This window comes from Watersipora subatra, chromosome 1, assembly GCF_963576615.1.
Source record: "Watersipora subatra chromosome 1, tzWatSuba1.1, whole genome shotgun sequence".
NCBI classification, from domain to species: Eukaryota; Metazoa; Bryozoa; class Gymnolaemata; order Cheilostomatida; family Watersiporidae; genus Watersipora; species Watersipora subatra.
Window position 1 is genome coordinate 3,932,536 of NC_088708.1, and position 18,886 is coordinate 3,951,421.

The 18,886-nt window shown below is 35.8% G+C and overlaps 1 protein-coding gene across 1 annotated transcript; it reads right to left on the bottom strand.

Annotated features, from left to right (window-relative positions):
• Positions 1-6,422: 6,422 nt before the first annotated feature.
• Positions 6,423-14,353, bottom strand: LOC137407225 (uncharacterized). The gene is made up of 16 exons (XM_068093833.1): positions 14,218-14,353; positions 13,367-13,520; positions 12,605-12,746; positions 11,414-11,570; positions 10,982-11,207; positions 10,704-10,880; positions 10,117-10,236; positions 9,854-10,035; positions 9,591-9,727; positions 9,246-9,440; positions 8,922-9,138; positions 8,617-8,772; positions 8,349-8,483; positions 7,398-7,614; positions 6,857-7,004; positions 6,423-6,711 (listed from the first exon to the last, which is right to left on the bottom strand). The coding sequence occupies exons 1-16, from the start codon at positions 14,351-14,353 to the stop codon at positions 6,607-6,609; spliced, it is 2,604 nt and encodes an 867-aa protein (XP_067949934.1). The 3' UTR covers positions 6,423-6,606.
• Between the last annotated feature and the right edge of the window lie 4,533 nt (positions 14,354-18,886).

Sequence of the window (18,886 nt, forward strand, 5' to 3'; positions counted from 1 at the left end):
TTACAAATATACTTCACGCATTTTAATAAAACCATGTCTATTGTTCTTACGCATCTATTTCATTATCATTGTAATGCTGTCACTTTGAACACTGATATCTCAAAACCTAGCCAAAAATCAGTTTAATTTTTTGACCTTAGCTCGAGAGGACATATCATTCGCAGATAAACATGAGCCTGCTGGTAACCTGTGATGGACGAAAAATGCTGCAGAAACTGTTCACGCCATGTACCAGGAAATATAGGTCACATGATCAGATTATGAATAGATGATCAGACCAAGCTGAAACGAAACTGTAAAGTAGTGAGCATCTATATTTGACAAGGGCTTTCCAGTAGAACCCGAAGTGTTTGTCATAAAACTAGTGCTACGAGAAGTATTATATTGAGCCTTTCATTGACCTTTCATTTCCCGTGATAACATCACGTGTCAAAGCAATAACCACGTCGAGTTGAGTATGTCATCAAAATAACGGGATTCCAACATACACCCGGTTTTTTTACCTGTTCGTTTTTTAGCTTTTAAGAGCTTGTAATCACATTTCCACATATTATGAACCTACAACACAGCAGAGTAAGACATGGTAAATCTTTTGATACCAAATAATTGTAATGTAAATTTTGTTGCAAGTCGACCTTTAAGTTTTTTAACATGCACCATAAGATTCGAGCTATTTGGACTTTACACTCAAAGTAGTTTTCACTGTATAGTGTTCAAATTTTTCAAAACATCACAAGTTCATAAATGAAAGAGGCTGAAGGCAGAAGTTTAACATAAAAAATATAACCTGCTTGTTAAAACTTGACTGATCTAGAGAAGAGTAACGCTGCTTATCTGTATCACCACATCACCCTTGACATCCACACACCACAACGCATGTGTTCCATTCACGTGTGTCAAAGGTGAAGTAGCTACATGGATTACTTTTTTATTATTTCATTTCTTCACATATTTTTATAATACAATACAGTTGTTTTACTGCTATGTGTAATAGTCTACAGTGTTTATTGAAGAGTTGTTGTAGGTTTACGTGCCATAAAATGAATTTAATGAGATGCTGTGTATTTATAAGGAAATATGTGATCTAATATATGAGTTCTAACAAAGAAAACAAGCCCCTGTAGTAGATAATAGGACAAAAGCTAGAAAGAACCAAAAAATATCATTGTTGATGCAGCATATTTGGAACGTTTTATAGCATAACGATGTTTAAGGTACATGTATAACTTCCAGCTGAAATTTTGGCCCACTCAAAGGTGCCCTTCTTTAGGTTACCAGTTTGTAAAGACTACAAATAATAGATTTCAGGTGCTATTGTTTTGTCTCTTATTGAAGTGGGTAAATCAATTAGTAGCATAAACTGAGCAGTTTGAAATTTATGTGATAAATTTTCGCCTCATTTAGAGTGTGCGCCGACAACACACACTTTTCTAGTTTATGGAGCAACTCTAAACAGCCAGATGAAAGCAACTCCAACAGTTTTATTGAACCGTATGCGTTATCACAGCGTGAAGTCATTACAAGAAAGCCAAGGGTCTAGCTGCAATATAGGGCTTTTATACTAGTTGTGCTTTTTTCCGTTAACTGCAAGAGGGGCAAACCATTCCTATGGGAGCTTTTACAATTTTTGAACAATTTTTTACAATTACAACTGAAACTGTATGACTGATACCACTTCCATTGTGCTAGTTATGCTACCAGCACAATTTTAGATATACTTAATATCTGCTACTTAATAACATATGCTTACAGATGGGAGTGTTGTACGCATATGTTATAATTATGAAGGGAGATACAATATATCTTATGGTTCTAGCTACACAAAGTTTTATACAAGTAATCACTCAATGAAAAAATGAAACGGTACTTAAATGTCTCCATTACATTTATCTGATCAGAAAAATGTGAAGTCATTCACAGCTTTGTGTCGTCCTGTGCTGGAATATGATTGTACAGTATGGGATCCGAGTGACAGACAGTACATAACTTGGAAATGGTTCAAAACCGAGCAACACGATTCATAGCCAATATTAAAGGTAGAGATAGTGTCAGCAACACCCGTAAAAAGCTAGGTTTACAATCGCTTGAATCCAGAAGAAGAAATCAGAGAGTAGCTTTACTGATGAAGATTCTATCACATGAAAGTAAGCATAATGTGCTAGCTTCTGCTTATGAGCTTACTACTGATAGAAAGGATACTGCCATAATCAAACGTGCTGCTGCCCTGCTGCCCGTGGTGAACCAACATCAATATGTGCCATGACTCGCCTCTTTCATAACAGTTTCTTACCCAAAACCGTTAGAGAAATAAGACTTAATTCTCAGACTGAGACATAACTCAGCCTAATGCTGAAATCTAGGTGAACCAGTCTTAACCAAATTTTTACTTCCGAGGCACTTTCTCAAGGCCCCTGGGGCTAATTACAAATGTACTAGTACTATCGAGTAAGTATTCATTTTCCGTGCGTACAGACGGTACAGTATTACCGAATATTCTTTTGACTTGCCCCTCAATTGCTGCCACTGTTAACACCGTTATGCTTGTTTTTGACTACCTACTTAACTAAGAACTTTATAATTATTGAAAAAATATGTCGATGTCTTTTTTAATTGTCAATGCAGTTCATAAAGGTGAGCGTGTCTGGTAGCACGGGTTGCTAGTGCTACTAGACAAGTACTAACGCCTGGCACATAAATTTAGTGGTTTAAACCTTGAATGTTGTACCATATATGACGGCAAAAACTAAAATTGACCCTAAAAAGGCCATGCTAGCACACTAGCCAACCACTTGAAAACTACGAGAGTTTTCCAGCTTCCAGATCGGAGAAAGAAAAATTAGCGATTCAAACGATTACCAGGGCGCGCATGCTTTAGACTTATTTTTCTTAACTTAGGAATGGATTCATTATTTCGAAAAACTATTACCGTATTGCATATTGGTCCTAAGGCTTTCAGCTCACGATTCCCTGGTAATGGAACTCAAAAATTTCCATGACCTATCACCCACAAAGAGAGAGAGGACAACTACACATTGAATAGTGACTATTTTACCAACATTACTTTAATCTACATGTACTTTCTTCAGATTATTGCTTGATATTTCAATGGTTTCCTTGTGTTTTTGCTTATTAAACAATGTGTTTTGTTTTTATGCGTCACCAACGAGATTAAGTTTGTCCATAAAAACATTGTTCAATAGAATAGAGTCTTAAGACCAAAACAAGGCAATTAAAATTATTTGTAAAACCTTTAGGTTCTTTTCAGTGACATATGGTCGAAGGTTATTGAACCTGCATACTTTGGCCAGTCATTGCTCATATTTTACAAAAATTTGATAAATACTATTCGGACTCAGTGCCACTATTTCATATGATTATATCATCAGGCAGACTGAACAACAAAACTCTCAACAAAGTCTCAGGTCTAACTGTGTATATATTACTCCTTCTATTAACGAAGAATATAGCAAAAACTATTTAAAATATAATTCAATCAAGGTCATGAAGAAGGAGATCTATTCTCCAGATAGTTTACTAGTCTTTGAAACAGACTGGCATTAGTTTTCTTATTCCTGTTTTGAGCTTATTGTGAATTAATTATATTTCATTGTATACATTAATACATACATGTATGTGTCTGTGAATGTATGTATATGTGTGAACATATACATAGGCGTGAATGTGTCTGTGTGTGCATATACTCTTTTTTTTCTTTATTATTTATAAACAATACCGGCTGTCCACATTGATTAGGCTAGAGCTGGCTCTTGAATAGTAGAGTAGGAGCCTCCTGCAATAAATTAATTTTTTTACATAGACAACCATAGGTACAACCAATTATTCTAATTTCTACTTTAGTTGTCAAATGAAATGTTTAGTTTTTCATATCTCATGTATATGCAGTGTTTAATCGATTCTACTCGATCCCTTACTTAATTGCTTTGTACGCATACCACACCCTATCCACTACTCATATCATATACCCATTAAAGTTCTGTTTTTGTTTCTTTGCGCTGGTATTAGTGAGGTTGACAGAATTCTGTATTCTCATGCTAACCTCAGTACATATTATATACAAACAAACAATTATTGCAGGAGACCTGTGCATACCTTTTGTGCATCCTTAGAGTGTCTCAGACCTATGGGATTTTTTATTCATAAAGATATTAGTGCCCACTCACTAGGAATTTTGCTCTCGTGTTTCGTTTTAAAGTACAAGCCTATTTGAATGAATAAGTTCCAGTGAGTAACTGGGCAAAATAATTATGATTTTGCCGAAATTTGATAAGCTTTCCCTTCCAGCTTCCCTAATAAAGTTTTTTTTGTAAAAAATCGTTAATCAGAACTATATGTAAATGCTTTTTGGTAGTGTCAGTCATTCTATTTTGCATAATAATATTTGCACTATTTTCAATAAACACCCATTTTGAGTATTACATTATTAGGGCTATAGTAATCAGTGTTTTTCACACTGTTATAGAACTTACAGCTAGTCTGTGATTCAGTGTTATTCTCACTGTTATAGGACTTACAGCTAGTTCGTGAGTAATCAGTGTTATTTACACTGTTATAGGACTTACAACTACTCTGTGAGTCATCAGTGTTATCCACACTGTTATAGGACTTACAACTAGTCTGTGAGTCAGCAGTGTTATTTACACTGTTATATGACTTACAGCTAGTCTGTGTCATCAGTGTTATTAACACTGTTATAGGACTTACAACTAGTCTGTGAGTCAGCAGTGTTATTAACGCTGTTATAGGACTTACAGCTAGTCTGTGAGTCATCAGTGTTATCCACACTGCTATAGGACTTGAAATTAGTCCGTAAATTTTAAAAATACTTAGCCAATTGCGTCCATACTGCTACACAATCTATTGCTAGCATATTTAAAAAAATAAAATTTGACATCCCAAAGCAATTTTTTGAATAGCTTTCAACTCTTCATCATTCACTTTTTCCAAATTTTAGCTATAACATTTTGAGTCTGATATTAAGAGATATAACACAAAGCTGATAATCGAAGCTGATAATCTTTGTAGAAAATGTTGTAGACTCACTTTACAATGTAGTTACTGTATATAGCACCACTCATTGTCTTGCCCACACCTTTTGTATCCTGTAGCATCACTTCACAAGATCTCTTATGGTTTGGTATCCTGTAAGACTCTTCTGATAATTTAGCCAGCAAACCAGAATCTGATACCGCTCACTCCAGCTCTAGTTGAGTTCACTGCCTGACTAGTGTCATGCCATTAGAATTGGGATGTCAAAATTCGAAGTTCCTAATAAATGTTTGAAACCTATGCAGCATGCATCTCGTCTTTAGTGCTGTTTTTGTCATTCTAATTTTGGTTATACATAGAGTGGAGTTTGTATGTATACACATTCTTTTAGTTGCCTTTCACAATTCAACTCTTGCATCTCTATAATATATATATAGTTAGCAATCCTCTGCAGGGCTATGAGTATTGCTTTTATATAACAAGCGTCCCAGTCTTGCTAGCACCTAGATAACATTATTGATATTAACCATGTTTGCTGCTCTCTTGGCCATGGGGGCAAAACAAGTAGACTTTGATATAAACAGTAATTGCTTATTTGGGTTCCAAAATGACAGCTAATGTCTGGGGTATCAGATCTTCCTACAACTGTCTTCATTGTTAACTGTGCTTGTTCTACTAGTCAGCCCTTGTCCTACTAGCCAGCCCTTGTCCTACTAGCCAGCCTTTATCCTACTAGCCAGCCCTTGTCCTACTAGCCAGCCCTTGTCCTACTAGATAGCCCTTGTCCTACTAGTTAGCCCTTGTCCTACCAGCCATCCCTTGCCCTACTAGCCAGCCCTTCTCCTACTAGATAGCCCTTGTCCTACTAGCCAGCCCTTGTTTTACTAGCCAGTCCTTGTCCTACTAGCCAGCCCTTGTCCTATTAGCCAGCCCTTGTCCTACTAGCCAGCCCTTCTCCTACTACATAGCCCTTGTCCTACTAGTCAGCCCTTGTCCTACCAGCCAGCCCTTGCCCTACTAGCCAGCCCTTCTCCTACTAGATAGCCCTTGTCCTACTAGCCAGCCCTTGTTTTACTAGCCAGTCCTTGTCCTACTAGCCAGTCCTTGTCCTACTAGCCAGCCCTTCTCCTACTAGATAGCCCTTGTCCTACCAGCCAGCCCTTGCCATACCAGCCAGCCCTTACCCTACTAACTGCTAGGATGTTAGACTGAATCAACCAATACATATGCTGCTGTTGCTGCACTATCCATCTCTCACCTTGTCCTACCAATTATTGGGATGCTAGACTGAACTGATGGCCAATATACACGGAACTATATTATTATATTAAAAAATGGTATTTCACAAAAATAAAGCATTTGGAAGGATTGCAATTGTAGAAACATGTAAAAAGTGTTAAAAAATACTCGAGGTATAGAAATTAATGCTTAGCATGCTATCATCGCTTGTGAGGAACATCTAATTTGATTGCAGAAAAGAATGAGCTAACAAGCTCTGATATTACATACATGTGGATTAAGACAAAATGACTTAACATGTAAAACATTAAGTAAGATTAAGTAGGATAATGTTGCAAAACTCCCGAGAAGTCTGACTTTTCAGAGAAGCGCACATGAGTGGGAAGCCGTGGGTTTTTCACCTTTGGCATATCTGCTCTTTAAACTCTCTATGTTCTTTTCTCCTCGAGACTGGTTTCCATTTTCCTGCAAATACCAATGATGATGCCTTTCTAAATAACAATGATGCAGTAAAGATATATGTTGAAAATCAATGAAGTCAATCTGTCTGAATTCCACCCATTCATAAACGCAGAGTCTAACCCTACATGACCAGGTTGGTCTTGCTTACTTTGGTATCTTGCGGTTGAGGGGGTGCGGTGTAAGATTTAGCTATGGATTCAAGAGCTGCCACTTGCTGCTTTTCTGTAGATTCATTGTCTAACACGACCTCTTTGATGACAGCAAACGTATCTATTAGGACCATGCTCTTGACTTCTCTGTGAACAACAGAAATTTTAAGTGAAGCTCATAATTGATAATCAATTTTATAAATGCTCTAAAGCTTCACTAAAACAAGACTTACACTAGACAAGACTTACGCAAATACTGCTCGCAAGTCTAATTATACGTAGAGTCTTGATTACTAGTGCACGTGACAGTAAGCTATATATAATATCAGTTTATACAAGTCTGATAATGTGATACTCGCTTGCCATGTTTGCTCTAGTTGTTAAAAAGTTTTGTGGGTTTTTACAGAGTTCATCAAACTATGACGAACCAACAATTAGTTCTGCTCCCAAGTAGAGTTGAAAACTTGAACACCCACTTCATCAGATATAATGCATGAAAGCTTTCTAGATTTGCAAATGCCTGACTCATGGAGTACGTACTCAGCTTGTGTTAGGTGGTGAGCGATACGGTTGCAGACAGTCGCATAGAACTTTAGTCGTTTAAGACTTGCATCCTTTTCCGTTCTAGCCAACTGCAATGCAGGATCATCTTCTTCTTGAAGGTAGGCCTCCGTGTGCTCATCTTCAAACTCCTGTTGCAGCTTAGCACATTTCACCATTGTCTCCTTGTAGTTATCATGGCTTTCCATTGTTTGATCTAAGAAAAGGCTTCACACGTAAACGTCCTGCTGTAATTGTACTCCTAATAGATGTAACTTATTCACACTCAAATGATTAGCTGGGCTATTGGTTTGATTTCACTTATTTTTGTCAGCTTTTTTCAGTCTATTTCGTCCTTTGCTTAGTTCTCGTAAAAAGCTTGCGGTATTCAATTTAAACCAGAATAAATTAGAAAAAAATTAGGTTACGACAAAAAGGGTGCTGGTATACACCTGACAAGTACCTAAACCCAAGTGTCACAATGACAAGTACCTAAACACAAGTGTCACAATGACAAGTACCTAAACACAAGTGTCTTAATGACAAGTACATAAACCCAAGTGTCAAAAATGACAAGTACCTAAACGCAATTGTCACAACGACAAGTACCTAAACACAAGTGTCACAATGACAAGTACCTAAACACAAGAATCACAATGGCGAGTACCTAAACATAAGTGTCACAATGACAAGTACCTAAACACAAGTGTCACAATGGTGAGTACCTAAACACAAGTGTCACAATGACAAGTACCTAAACACAAGTGTCACAATGGTGTGTACCTAAACACAAGTGTCACAATGACAAGTACCAAAACACAAGTGTCACAATGACAAGTGTTTTAGCACAGGTTTTACCGTGAGAAGCAACTAAACACAAGTGTCATTAAGAAAAGTACTTAAATATGAGTGTTTTTGCTGAAATGGACATACTGGCCATACTTCACTCACCTACATTCACGTTCATCCAAATGGGGTCAGTTAGGCAAACCTCATATAACAGCAGCTCGCAGTACACATGGTAGTGCTTTAAACTGATCCCAAGTGAGCTTCCCAGCAGTACAGGATATAGCCTGGTACAATCCCCTACAGCAAGTCACTTGTTGCAAATTCATTTTGGCATATGCATCTGAATAGATACACTGATAAAAATGTACATGTACATCAGCAAAATCTTCAAGAATGTGCAATTTATTAAAAATCAAGTATGATGTTATACCATAGCGCTGTCTGTTTATAGCCACTTGTAGCTCCTCAATAAGGTCACTGTCTTGCAGCAGACTAGCTGAGACAAGTACAACAATGAGAGTAGCTTCGTCGAGCTTTTTCACATTAGTCGCAGTGTCATAGTCTGCACTCAGTTCAACTCTGAACTCTATCAAAGAGAAAAGTGTGTAAAAGCTGGTTGAGCAGAGTTGGAGGAAAGAAACAAGAGCAGGATAACTAGAGCAATGCCATAAATATAGAGTTAGAACTCCTGAGTGGTCGAACTCATCTTTGTCACACCTACAGTTTACTAAATACCTTTGTAGTCACGAACTTTCATAGATCCAAATTGATCGAGAAAACATCTTTTGATTTCTTTTGCGATTTGCAAATCATAATCATCTTTGGAGGATAGAATCTGTATCCTCACAGATTCCGGCATCTTTTGAGGATTAAAAACTGGCTCACTTTCTATGATTTTGCTGAGTTTAGTGCATCGGCCATCTTCAAGCAGCCTCGCCAAGTTATAGGTAGTCTGCAACGAGCAGCACTGATATGATGGCAGCGAGGAGGGAGGTGAGCAATTCTATACAAGATACTAGTAAAATGATTGTTGTGACAAAAACTAGTCAAAATGATTACCTTGTTTAGAGAGAAGCACAAACCATCACACTTCCCTTCTTGAAGATAATCTCTAACAAGCGGAACAAAGTACTCGGTGATGTGAGTGTATCTGTCTTGGTTTCCTAAAACGCTGTTGTGCAGAGCAGAGTATCTGTCTGGTAAGGCATCCATATCCATTTCCTCTATCCGCACTGGGAGCAGATGGTACCTTTTCTGAAAAATGTAATCTGGCTGATTATTACAGCAAATATTTTTGAACTATCCAACACTATGATTAATTTTAAGGGTTATCTCATCTTAAACAAAGGGTAGACAACTTGAAATATAGTGCTTTTGCATGATCTGCGATATAAAACAACTAACATCAGTAAAGTGTCTGGCTATAGAAAGCCTAAACTCTTCATCGCACATGCGAGAGTTGAGATAGGCTGGGGATATGAGCGCTATCGTCATTCTGCTAGACTCCAAGGCATGGTATAACTTTTGCTGCCAAGACCCACCTAAACACAAAAGTTGAGAGGCTAATTGTGTCCCTCATGCATTTAATTAAACATTGTATAGAATCAGGGCACTCAATATACAACACATATACACACACAAGTCCAACTACTTTAAATAAATCATACCAGTTCTAAGTTCTTCCCTGTCAATAAATATTTTAACAGCCGGAATCTTCCGCTGTAATTCCTCTACTAACAGCTTGCATACTTCCTCGTCAGCATGAGCATATGACACGAACACATCATAAGCTTTCTTTTCATTTTCACCCACATCGTCTTCTTTAGCTTTAGTTCTAGATTTTGCAGGTCTAAAAGAGAGTAAGATGAGGCTTTCTGTCGTCCACTTCAGATACAGTCTGCGCCGTGCATATTTTAAGAAGGTGACTCACCTAACAAACACAGCGTGACTAGCGGTTTCGGCAGAAATATCAGAACTAAACTCTTGGATGTAGCCAACTACATAAAGAGTGATGTTGCGCACAAGTCTCTCAGTCTGTCCATTCTGTAATCTGTAACGTATGGATTACTAGATAAATGTCCGGCGTTGCACTGGTAATAAAAACCAGCTCATAAGCAGTGGCAGGTAATGCACTTGCCATTGGCTAATTTAAATAAGCTAGCATATGTATTTCTAATTTTTTTAATGAGAGCCGTGAGAGCAAGCTTTAGTGACATTGCGGGTAACACAGCATTATTATGCGTATTTTAACCCAGATAATGACTATCTTCCCAATGAATCCATTGTATCCCATATAGCCTAATGGGTTAGTTAATCGTCTTGTGAACGGGAGGTTCTGAAATGAAATTCTTTGCGATGTAGATTTTAATGGCTATATTTCAATCGCTATAACTGGAGATACGGATGAAAACAAAAAGAGAAACTCTGAGATTTATATATACAGCTACAACCTAAATGTATACTAGGTAGTGACTTGACCACTCTGGTTTTCACAACCTTTAAAAACGCTTTTCTCACCTGATATCTACCCACTGAATAAGTGACATGTATGTAGGCAGCCCAGCAATATCCTGGCAAAGCATCGGAGCCAGCCTAGTTGTAGAATCTGGTTTCCTGTTTAGACACCAAGCTGTATTGTATTCCTCGACCCTGTCTCCATCAGCTAAATAGGAGGGACTCAAGAAAGCCACAACTCTACAATTTAGAATAGGTAGAGCAACATCATAATGTGTCAATGCTCACCTCGTAATAAAGAAGAAAATGAGTTTAACCATGCTTGTCATGCAGTTGCCTACCTTTTACAAGTTTTCATTATGTCAAAGAGTTGTTCCTGTGTCAGCTGTTCTTGAGGAGAATCTCCACGATTTTCAGCCATGAAAAATTTCAGATCGCTTTTGTGCTCCAAAAACATGTTTTGAACTCGCTCAGCATCAGAACTATCCTCAGACACGTATGACAAGTAAAAGTCAAACTTTGGTACTGAAGGTCGGATTGATTTGAACCTCATCATAGCTCCTGGCACTAAACCAGTTATAACCGATAATATGATAGCTGAGTAGGAACAGGCATTAAAAGGGCTGAACCATAATGAGTGATTGGAACAACCAAATATAGAGTAGAATAGTGGGAAATGTGTCAATACTAGATACTTTAAAGTAAAAGAGTTGAGAAAAACACAATCACTTGTTTTGACAGATCATACAATGCTACAGAAGTTATCAACTTACATCTGTTATGCTCCCGTTTTAAGAGTCTAAAGGTCTCAAGAATCTCATCATTTCCACGGTAGATGACAAGTTTAAACTGCTGAACGCTGAGACCATTCTTCATCCAAACAACGGCATTACTTACGATTGCCTTTAACATTGTTGTCTCATCGTAGCGCTAGCAAATAGTTACCAACAAAAACTCCGTACAACTGGCAATGACTGAGTACAAGGCTGGTTGCAGTTAATGCTGTTTACTCACTCTCTACTCTGCTAACAAAAAGACAAATTGCGTGATTGACTGACTAACGCACAAGTATTATTGGATGGGATTGAATGTAGCCGTAGAGTTAAATATAATAAACTATAATTAAAAAAACTGTATGAAGTTGAGCAGAGTGCATATAATAAATTAGAATTTAATAAAAATTCGTTAAGTAAAGTCGCATATACTTGAGTAGAGTTGCCTATAGCTACAGTAGTAGTGCTGTAGCTATAGTCAACTGTAGTACTGTAGTAGAGTTGAATCTATGTAGATATAGTAAAATATAATTGAATGAAATTGAATGGTGTACCATGCGGTTGGATAAACTGGCATATAGTTAAGAAGAGTCAAATATAGTTGAACAGAGTCTAGGTAAATATAATCAAATATAATTGCATAAATTTAAATAGAGTAAAATATAGTTGAGTAGAGTTAAATGTATTTGAGGAGAGAGTTGAATATAGTTGAATGTAGTTCAATATAATTGAGTGGAATTAAATATAATCGAATAGAGACAAATTTAGTTAAGTTAAATATAGCTGATAAGAGTTTAAAATATTTGAGGAAAGAGTCGAATATTGAGTTGAATATAATTGAATAGCATTGAGCAAAGTTTAATGTAATTGAATAGAGTCGGATATAGTCGAGTTGCAGAAAGTTGGTTAAAGTCAAATGTAGTTAAAGAGAAACGAGTGTAGTTAGGTAGAGTTGAATAATGCAAGCTAAAGTTGAATATGCTGATTAAAGTTGATTTAGTTGATTAGAGTTGAACACAGTTGAGTAGAGTTGAATATACCTAATTAGATACATGTAGTCAAATAAAATTGATGAAAATTGAATATAGTTGAGTAAAGTGCTACATAGCTGAATAAAGTTAAATATGTAAGCAAATGTAATAGTGTTTTCATACAAAAAGTGTTAAGTTGAAGGCTCTAAAAACTTTGTACCTGATTGCCGGTGTTCAGTAGAGGAGAGACAATTATTCCTTCTGAAAACAGGCCGCATGCTGGAACTAAGGCTTTAAATATTGCTTGCACTGCCTTTTCTGGTAGTAAATGTGATGTACCCGACTCAAAACACAAAATCCTTCTGTAACAAGCAAACAAACTCACTACAACAGATCATTGACATTTGTTGAGGGTGATGATACACTTTTACCATTTGATTTCTAATCGTGATCTATACTAGCCATTTACAGACCTAAAAAGAACAGAATGATGCAAATGATGTTTGACTTGCTCAACTAATCTACCTTTCTAGCAACACGCTTCTCCATGAATCACTCCTAAAATTTTTTAGTGATTTGGAAAAGCTGCCTATCACTCCTTCTCTTTCTTAACATGTTCTTCAATGCCTTCTCCTCATATGCCCTTGTCTAGCAATCTCTCTAAAGTGTAAATCTCTCTCCTAACATATTCTCCAACGACATCCGATCTCTAGAGTGCTCCTTCTGAGTGTCTTTTTCAGCATTTTTTAAATATTTTACTTTGTAGACTCTTTTCAAGTGCATCTTTCTCTAGTTTCCTTTTTACAAAACTTACTAAACCCTGTATGACAATATGCTATCTCTGGCATTTCCAACAACTTCTCAATTTAGATGCTTTAGTTAGATGTCAAATTTTGACTGACGAGGCACCAACTTGTTTAATCTTTTTCAGGGTAATACAAACTAATGATACGCAGAAGCCAAACTAGAATAATAGACCAACCGAAAAGCCAAATGATCTGGCAGTGGGTTAGACCACCAGCAATGGAACAATTTCCTTAAATCTTCTTCTTTATTTGCCGCTAGCTTCGCGACACTTACGGATAAGTTGCGCTTAAGTGCACCAATCAGAGATGTCTTGGTTGGTATATAATCTCCTGAAAACAAAATTTAAGTAAATTTCATAAATTTAATGCTCCCTAAATATATGCAAACTTCTTCTACTTCTACATTCATTGTAGCTAGGTGGCTTTATTTGTGTTGTCTCAGCATGAAAAAAAGATACCACTAATTTCTACAAACTCTTTGTTGATGCATGCCTACAATGTGAGTTGATAGACTTTTGATAAATTAAATTATTTTTGCAACTGCTGTCTTAGTGACTGTTTAAAACCTAGTTAACCATCTTGTTCCCTGAAGATTCTGCTTACAAAAGAGTCGATTATTAAAACTAAATAGCAAATAAGCCGCAAACCAAATTTTGCTGCTAGTATGATATGCAAAATAAACAAGCTCAGTAAAAAAGTTTGAATCTGATGCTTTACCTTACAGTTACGAGAAGAACATTTTTACTTTGAATATACTGCAAATGAGAGCCTTTCCCTACTTATGTGCTTTAAACCATACTTAATACTACATGTCATATTTATAACGTCAATGTGCTGCCTTAGCATCACACCATCATATGTACCACTTTAGGCAAAAAGTGTGTGTGCATTATAATAATGGCGTAGGTGTGTGGCATATGATATGTGTATAGGCATAATGCATGTATAAATTTTATTATGGCATAAAATCTTTGCCACACGTTCGCAAGAACATTGAGATGTTCAAAAAATTGAATAAATATCTCACCATGATAAGCAGATACCATGAGTATGTCTGCTCTTGGATTACTAGGCATGCTCGTGATATCTCCATAGTAGAGCTCTATAACTTTTGAGCCAGTAGAAGTATCAAATTCTATCTTATCTTTTTTCTGCAATTCCATCATTCTAAGATGCCATAAAACTTTTGCACATCTACAATACCAAAATTTGTAGAATGTTCAAGTACAAATCAATAATCATTAACTGCGATTCCCATCTTTTTGTCTCGCTCATTTTACTACATATTTTAATAAGATTATCAATTGCCTAATTTAAATATACATATATAGCATAGGCCAGCATACGTTAATCAAAGAAAGCTCTTTGAGCAATGCACTCATAATTTTCGCTCGTGAGAGCATTGCTCAGCGTTTGTAAAATATTCCTTTAAACAATATATTACAAAACCTAGAGCTACGCCCTAACAGCGGCATGAAAATAGTTATTTAAAAACATTCTACACGTATTGAAAATCTTGAAAGTAATGATTTTTATAATCTGAAAACACTGCTACATACAGAGAATTATAGTAACTTGTTTGATATACTATGTTGACATTCTGAAAACTATCGAAGGCATTAAATAATATGTAGCAGGTTTAATAAAATGACTAATCGAGACCAATAGCTCGTACATGTACTGCCTTTTTAGCGAGCAATTATATGTATACGTTGACTGGGGTGCCAGAGATTACGCCTACAAGTGATTTTGCCTACAGGAGATTACGCCTACAAGTGATTTTGCCTACAGGAGATTACGCCTACAAGTGATTTTGCCTACAGGAGATTACGCCTACAAGTGATTTTGCCTACAGGAGATTACGTCTACAAGCTGATAGACTATGCCCACGATCTAGGATATTGCCCCTACTTTAATTCTGTGAATTGTGATGCAGAAAATTACGAATGGCACGATGAATGCATGTTATGAACGTGTGTTGATGTATTTTATTATGTAAATTATTTTTTATATCAAATCCTATTATCATCCGTATATCAAATCCTTGCAAATACATAAATTTAATTCGAGTTGATTATTGGGAACCATGGTGATTTAACAGCCGTTTATTTGCAACAAAGCGGATTATTGAAGTTAAAACCACATTTTTATTGAATCATTAAGCAAAAAACAAGCGTATGTATTTTTGAAGTTGTTACTCTTATACATACAGACACATGTCAATAACTGAGTATTTCTATGTTATCAGCAGCCCATCACTTAAAGTGATCAATGGTTGTTGGTCAATATATCATTTCATAACTTTGGAGTTGTTTTTTATCTCCTATTGCATACCATTATGTTTCACTTTTACATGGAGCCTCCCTCACAGCCGGTTGAGATCACCCTTGAGTACATATGCATTTATACAGAGTAAATTACAAATACAAGTTATATGATTTACAATAGTGTCATCCATCATAAATGAGCAAAAGAAGGCTCTCATAAAAAGTTGATTTTTCTGCATATAACCTGTTATTTCACTTTGATACAAAAGAAATTATTTACTAAACAATATTGTTTTAGCAAGAAAAAATATGACATATAAAGGAGCCAACTCTAAATTAACATAAAATTATGCTAAAGTGGCCATAGCTTCAACCACATTGTGATGCTGTAATAAATATCTTTGAAATGAAGTAAAAACTCATTTCTCAATCTCCTTGCATGGCTACTATAACTGCTCCTTCTCTTTAGCTTTGCTATATAATAAGCATAGATTAAAAGACTATTTCGAAGTGAATACCATTTAGACTTATACAAAATTACTCACTTTTGTATAATTTGGAGGAATTGGGCTACTTTTGTACACACAACAGTTCATATGCTAAGTACACATTCTTGCAGTATTTTTACTTGCTGAAGTTTTCCTATTTCATCAATTGAATCAATAGATAGATTATAAGTTTATGATTTATTCTGCAAAAAAATACAAACATCCAGTTACAGATTTATTTGCTCTATTTTCTCATTCATCACATATTAGCACCATCATGTCAGTGATACATCTTGAAATGGTAGTATCTGTACTTGTACTAGTATTTGATCAATAACGTATGTATCGTCATATCACCCTATCTTTTGACTGTCACCATTCTTTCTCAATCGACTTTCAATGTTCTACAAAGTAGAGTAGAAGGTCATGAAAAAGCAATATGTTTTTTGAGAATATTAGAAAGTATGATAATGCAATTTACTTTCTCTAGCTCGATGCATCAGAAACCCAACACTGAGCGGATAAGAAAATTTGCACAGAGAGATGAGGAGAAAAATGGCAGCAATTATAAACAAGTATTGTAAGTGTTTTGGCTCACCATAAACTAATGAGTTAACTTTATATGAGATACAAAAACAATTTGTAAAATTGGTTTCTTTGTAAATACAAATTTGGTAAAATTCACTCAAAAGAACCTTAACCGTAGAGCACTAAGTACAAGTACATTTTTTGAATTTATAACAAACATTTATGGCACTGTAATGATAACCCACTACTTTTTGATTCGTATGCCAATCACCCGCATTAGTAATATTATTTTATACTACAGAAAGAAAGATTGTATACCCATACCTCTGGCAGAGTCACCTATCACTGGAATGATCGCCACAGCTGCACCTCTCATTGACAACGTACCATCTCAGATGGAGCAAGATAGAGCACATAGCAGCCATCGAGATATTTCTAAGAGGTATAAAAACAGTAACATAGCAGTTTAATCGGTAAATTTTAGATGAAATTTTCGGAGTAGAATTATGTAGGACTAATCACTAGCACCAGACTTGACAAAATAATTGCAAGTATCTACAAACTAGGAATTCACTGATTTAGGTTATCAATTAGTTTTGATGCTGGAAATAAATTGTCCTAATTTACATAACATAGAATTAATGGTTAAATGCACATAATTTTTGCAAGATACAGAACAAATCAACATAAGCTAAGTTATAGGTATAATATTCTAAAATGTTCAAACAGTAATATAATGATTAAACTTTTGCTTCATATTTTGTGAACCAAAAGCCCTGCTAATCATTGTATGAGCTAGTTTAGCCTGTTTAGACTAGCTTTAAGAAAGGAGTCGTGTGTTCAACAACAGCAAAACTCTAACAGACAACTCCCAAACCGCTTGTTGAGAGAGTTTACAGCTATTTTTGTGCCTGCTACATATTGCATAAAATGATGCTTGGTAGGCTAAGAGACGAGGTATTAAGGGACTCCATGCGAGTGCCGAAAAAGTGGCTGAAGATGAACTGACAACTTAGCTGATAACACAAAGCCTCAACAGCTACACAAGACAAAGCTCCCATGCTGCAACAAGATTTATGCTCTCTTGAATTTTGAGCCAAAATTTGGCACATGAAATTTAATCCATAAAAGTATTACCATTTCTCTATTGGCAAGTCGTCTTTGCCGATGGATACAAATAACCTTCTCATCTTATATGATCACCATCTTCAAAGTGTGACTTCTAATCCTTATTTTGTGGTAGAGTTGCAAAATGATCTGAAATTTAATCAACATATTTTTAAAATTGAATCCGAGGAAGAGCAATTAATCGGCATGCTTACAATGGTTCTGAAAGATGCAGATCAAAAGACAAAAAAGATAGCTGATACTTCACGAGTTAGACCTGGTCCTGAGTATGGCTGCATGGTTTGGGACCCATACCTTACAAAGGATATTACTTTACTAAAGTGAACTCAAAACGCTGCACTGAGATTTTTGTATAGACAAAAAAGCAGAGTTAGTTTTCTTCAACTATGAGAAATTAATTATTTTGAAACCTTGAAAGACAGATGAGTTAAACTTTGTCATAATGTTTTTAGTAAAATTCTGGGTGGTGATATTGACTTATTGATCAGGACCAATATCAATATACCAATATTGACATTGGTCCCATTCGCTACCTGGGACTTGTAATTTAGATGTTGCGTACAAAGCTACATAAATGGAAAATGGTAGCGTACAGCCTGCTACACGGTGTTGACGTTTCATAATTTACAGTTTTCGACTAATTGTACTGCTCAGAGGATGAAATTTTTAATGTAATGTTACTTATCACAATTAGCCATCCCAAGACAAACAGTTTTAACTCATGATTCAACCTTTCAATCAATCAACCTTGCTTGCAACACAAAATAATAAAACCACTACATAATTATATGTAATATATATTATGCATATGGTATAATATACCAAAGATATAATATTACTACTACTATGTATATATTAGCAATGCATAAGACATGTCTAAAACAATGTTTTACAAAGCAAGCTAAAACAAAGCAATGCGTAAAACATTAAAAGTGACCAGAAGAATGGAACAATTTAGTTATAAAACAACTATTTATTTTTTTGTTATTTATTCGCAAATAGTCATATTATTTTGTCTCATTCATTTACCCAAACTCGTTTGACTATTAAATTACTATAAGCAGCCAGACCAATGCCCAATATATCGAATTATTAATACTAGTTCACCGTTAGTTGCAGACTATTAATTAATTACAAACTATCAACAAATAATAATTCGTAGTACAACGAATGGTACTATCACCCTAAGGTGGTGATGATTTTATCAGACTCAAAGCATCAACCAAAGCTTTGAGATTTTAAGCACACATCTTAGCGTTCTTGTGGCTCCGAACAGCCACCAGTA

Bases quoted from the DNA above. Each gene is read 5' to 3' on its own strand.
- LOC137407225 (XM_068093833.1), bottom strand. From the start codon at position 14,353: ATGGAATTGCAGAAAAAAGATAAGATAGAATTTGATACTTCTACTGGC. The intron at 10,881-10,981 runs GTAGGCAACTGC...TCTAAATTGTAG, and splicing joins ATAATGAAAACTTGTAAAAG to AGTTGTGGCTTTCTTGAGTC. The intron at 6,712-6,856 runs GTAAGCAAGACC...TGGTATTTGCAG, and splicing joins CTCAACCGCAAGATACCAAA to GAAAATGGAAACCAGTCTCG.